The 4847-nt window shown below is 40.0% G+C and overlaps 1 protein-coding gene across 1 annotated transcript; it reads right to left on the reverse strand.

The window, feature by feature from the left end:
• Positions 1–209: 209 nt before the first annotated feature.
• LOC148010905 (pentatricopeptide repeat-containing protein At4g18520, chloroplastic-like) lies at positions 210–1363 on the reverse strand. The gene is made up of 3 exons (XM_087671592.1): positions 1204–1363; positions 383–1107; positions 210–230 (listed from the first exon to the last, which is right to left on the reverse strand). The coding sequence occupies exons 1-3, from the start codon at positions 1361–1363 to the stop codon at positions 210–212; spliced, it is 906 nt and encodes a 301-aa protein (XP_087527718.1).
• Positions 1364–4847: the final 3484 nt, after the last annotated feature.

A 4847-nucleotide genomic window follows, 5' to 3' on the forward strand; every position in this document is an offset into this window, starting at 1 on the left:
ACAGTGAGTTTACAATCAGGAGGCATGAACTAGAATATAGTCTCTTTACTAATATCTCGAACTATGGTCCATCTTGTGTAGAAACTGTATCTATCCACCAAGAGCTCTTCAATCTATTTCACAGTTTTTCCCCTCCATTACTCCAAGAAAGAGCTAAGGTTCCCACAGAGATCTGAAACTTTGTTTTTGCTTCTTTCAGCATACTAATGCTACTGGAATATAGATTGTTGCTATACAGATACATTCATATGAAGTTTCAGAGTAGCATTCAGAAGGTGATTTGCAGATAAAGCGATGTCATACGAAGGTTCAAAAGTTGACATAGAGCTCTCAATCCATAATAGAATAATCTTCATAAGTTTTTTTTTTCATTGATTTTCACCTTATTCCACATCCTCTCAATCTCATGAACTAAGTTTTTTTTAAATTTAAAACAGAAAAGCGGTCCTCTTTGAACAATCTCCTTGTGTATCTCTTTGCCCTTATCAGCAGCTCCTATGCTGCCACAGGCTTTCAATATGCATGTGTAAGTGAATGCATTTGGAGACAATCCCTCATATTGCATTCGTTCAAAGCACTTCACTGCTTCCTCAGCAAGACCATTCTGAGTATATCCTGCTATTAAAGCACTCCATGAAACCACATCATGAAAGGGAAGCTTGTCAAACACTTCTTGTGCGTTTGCAAGCAAGCCACATTTGCTGTACATATCTACCAATGCAGTCCCAACAACAATGTCTTTGTCCAGTGACCTTTCTCTAACAATCTCATCATGTATTTCTTTGCCCTTATCTGCAGCTCGTATGGAGCCACAGGCCTTCAACACACAAATAAAGGTAACTGAATTTGGACAAAGGCCCTCAAGTTGCATCTGCTCAAAACACTTTAGTGCTAGCTCACCATGCCCTTCCTGCACGTATCTTGCAATCAGTGCATTCCATGAGACTATGTTCTGAACTGGCAGCCCATCAAACACTTGGACTGCTTCTGCAAGAGAGTAGCATTTCCCATACATGTCCACCATTGTACTCCCCATGTATAGCTCTTTCTCAAGTCCTCTCCTAGTTATCTCAGAATGTATACTATGCCCTATTTCTAAATCTCCTTCTGTGCCACAAGCTTTTAAGCAGAGAATGAATGTGTTGGTATCCACAAACACACCTTGCAGCTATATCTGCTTGAAGCAAATGAAGACTTCCTCACTAAGCCCGTGTTGAGCATGTGCTGCAACCAAAGCCTTCCATGAAACTGTATCTCGAAGCGGCTGCTTATCAAACACCCTGTGAGCCTCGGCAAGGGAACCACATTTGCTATACATATTTATCAGAGAATCTCCCACAATCAATTCTCTTTCAAATCCCATTTTTGATATCTCACAATGTAAAGATTGGCCTGAGTGCAAGGCTCCTATGCTACCACAAGCTTTCAAGGTGCATAGAAAAGTAGCTCTAGTTGGAACCACACCCTCCTGTTACATGTCCCTAAAGAGATCCAAGGTAGTGAGATTGAACCCATTTTGAATATATCCTGTCATTAAAGCATTCCATGACACTTAATTTCTTTCCAGCAAGCCCTTGAAGACTTTATGCGCTTCGTTTAAACTTCCACATTTGACATACATGTCAACCAGAACATTATTGATTAATTTCTCTTACTCCAAACCCTCTTCCACGTAGAACAAAAGTATAAACACAACAACTAAATATGTACAAAGTATCAAATCCCACACACAACTTTTGGATGGTTTTCACACCTCGAATGCGCAGCAATACGACAACGAGATTCAGGCATGGTATTTGCAGGTGGTAATATATGATATTTCAATAACCTCAAAAATATCATAAAACACCTTGAAAAAGCACAAATGTTTGTAATAATAGTGTCAAAAAAAAAATCAATGAAGCCTATGTGCAAGGTACCTCAATAACTCGGTCACACTCATATCGCTCCACCCGTATTTTGCTTGCACACTTAAGAGTGCAAGCAGTGTCTTCAACCAAGATACTCGGCACCCATCATCTAATGGTATGGATGCTTCCTCTCTAAGCCGATCAGAAGTCTCGACATCCATGGGAATCAATGCATCGATCATTGCCTCCATCTCAGGCTCCAAGATTATAGGTAGGTCTGAAAGGTTGTCTGTCTCGTCTGGCATTGACGGTATAGATTGTCCTTGTGAGTGGTGGATTGGCTCCTGCACTCCATCCATCGCACGCCCACGAACTCTTCTAATTGGCCGCAAAGGGTGCATTCCCTCTTGGGACAAGACATCACCTCCCGGGATAGAAAATTTGCCAGCAAAACCCAATCTTATTGTATATGGTTTTCAATTAGCTTGCGAGTACAATGCATGATTGATATTAACTTCAAATTACCTTTTGCTGAAAATTCGCAATCGCCTGATCAATGATCTCATATTGAAACTCTCCAAATCGTCGTACGTGTTCTATAGACAATCGGCGTTTTCGTCTAATTGCCAACTTGCATTGAGAGCAAGGACATGGGACACGTTGATTAAGATACGCCTCGCGATCTTGAACAACAAGACCTTCTTCGTTTTCCATCTTATCTACATTACAACAAACAATTTAATGACTTGTAATACAATTTGGAAAAACGAGGGTCAAATGGATAGCTTTATGGATATGTATGTCAAGTTGCAAGTTGACCATAAGCTCTTGCTTGAGAGGTTTTAGCCTCTGCAAGAGATTGAGAAGCAAATTTTGTAAAACATTGAGGTTGATATTGATGGATCCATGGTGTTGAAATCTAAACTTCAAGATATAAGAAATGCTTTACTGATTGATGTAAAGAATGCATGGGACATAGTAGTTGAGAGATTTATTGATGTCATATCTCGGCCATATACCATGCTCAAGGATTTGTTTGTCCCGGTAGATAATTATTCATTATTGTAAAAAAAAAAAAGCATTGGTTCATAAGGTTCATGAGTTGAAGACTAAATGTTTGGACTTGACTGAAAGATTGGATAATGCCTTAGATGATAAAAGGAAAAGTGATGAATATGTTACTTCATCATTGCAACAAAAAGATTGGTGACAAGGATGCTATGATTAATGAAGTTTTTCACAAGGTGAATATAGAGTTGAAGGGGATGGAACACGATTCTTATTTGGGATTTAGTGGTGATCAGTCAATTATTGAGGTGTCTTCTTGTATGGCCATTATACCTTATATACCTAGCTACGGTCTCTAGGTTATGTACTTTGAGTATCTTCGAGGGGCTCTACTAGGATTACTTATACAACTGCACTAGAGGGCTTTGAGTATAAGTAATACTTATACAACTGCACTAGAGGGCTTTGAGTATAAGTAATCTTAGTCAACAAAATTCATGAGCATCATTGAGGATCTCTTAGTCTAATAATAAATTAGTCTCGACAAAAAACATCTTAGTAATGTGGTTTTTTTGTCCTAGGTTCATGTATAAAAATTAATGCCATCTATGAAATTTATCAACTATAGTTATAAAATTTGTTCCAATCAATTCTACTCATAGTCATAACATTTGAAGAAAATATCCTATGCTCAATTTAAGGGATTCTTCTTCTATAGCAATACTTTTGGGTTCATTTTGATGAAGTACCATAATGACCATTAGCTAGGGTATCATTTTCTTTTAGTCCTTCCGTTGACTAGTTGGTATGATTACTAATTTGTTATGCCTATAAAGTTAATATAAAAACAAGGAATTATGCATATCACAATGAGATCCCCTACTTGGACATTATGAAGGAAATGACCAATTTTAAGCCATCTTAAAGAGTCACCAATGTACGTGGCCCATGGCAAAGCACATTGCATACCATTATCGATAAGTCTATTATCGTGCATCTTAAATCTCCTGATTAGACTTTATAAAGTGTATGACCAATTTTTAGCCCTCTTAAGGAGTCGATGTAATGGTATCCATAAAAAATGCAAAGTGCATACCATTACCATAATCATGGATATGTTATTGTTCTAATATATACACACACAGGTGGACTACATCTTGAGTAGACAGAAGCTATCCATTTGAGTAGACATACATCTCCATAAAGCTATCCATTTGAGTATACATCTCTTTCTCTTTCTCTCCCTCTCTCTCCCTCTCCCTCTCTTTCTCTCTCATTTCCTCTCCCTCTCACAATATATCCTAACACTCTCCAAAATCAAAAGGGAGAGAGAGAGAGAGAATGCACTCTCCCTCCCTCTCCCTCTCCCTCTCCCTCTCTTTCTCTTTCTCTCCCTCTCTAGTTTCCTCCTCCTCCCTCTCCCTCTCCCTCTCTTTCTCTTTCTCTTTCTCCCTCTCTCTCTCTCTCTTTCTCTCCCTCCCTCTCCCTTTCCCTCTCTTTCTCTCTCATTTCCTCTCCCTCTCACAATATATCTTAACACTCTCCAAAAGAAAAAGGGAGAGGGAGAGAGAGAATGCACTCTCCCTCCCTCTCCCTCTCCCTCTCCCTCTCTTTCTCTTTCTCTCCATCTCTCATTTCCTCCCCCTCCCTCTCCCTCTCCCTCTCTTTCTCTTTCTCTTTCTTTTTCTCTCCCTCTCTCTCCCTCTCCCTCTCTTTCTCTCTCATTTCCTCTCCTTAAACAAGCAAAAGAAGGAGAGAGGGAGACCCACCGATGAGATATGGCGAGTATGGGGCGACTCCTCTTTGCGATGAAGGCTCCTCCTCTCCTTCGCAAACAACGACGGCGGTAGCGGCAAGTCTTCTTCCTCCCCTTCTCTCACGAGGGTTGCTCTCTCCCTCGCTCTCGCTCTCAAAACACAAAACACGAAAACATGAAATAAAGCCGCGCTCAGTTTCGACCCGTTTCTTTTCCCTGTGGATCGTCGCAAC

This window comes from Lygodium microphyllum, chromosome 29, assembly GCF_053477565.2.
Source record: "Lygodium microphyllum isolate KBCC chromosome 29, Lygodium_microphyllum_v1.1.10, whole genome shotgun sequence".
NCBI lineage: Eukaryota > Viridiplantae > Streptophyta > Polypodiopsida > Schizaeales > Lygodiaceae > Lygodium > Lygodium microphyllum.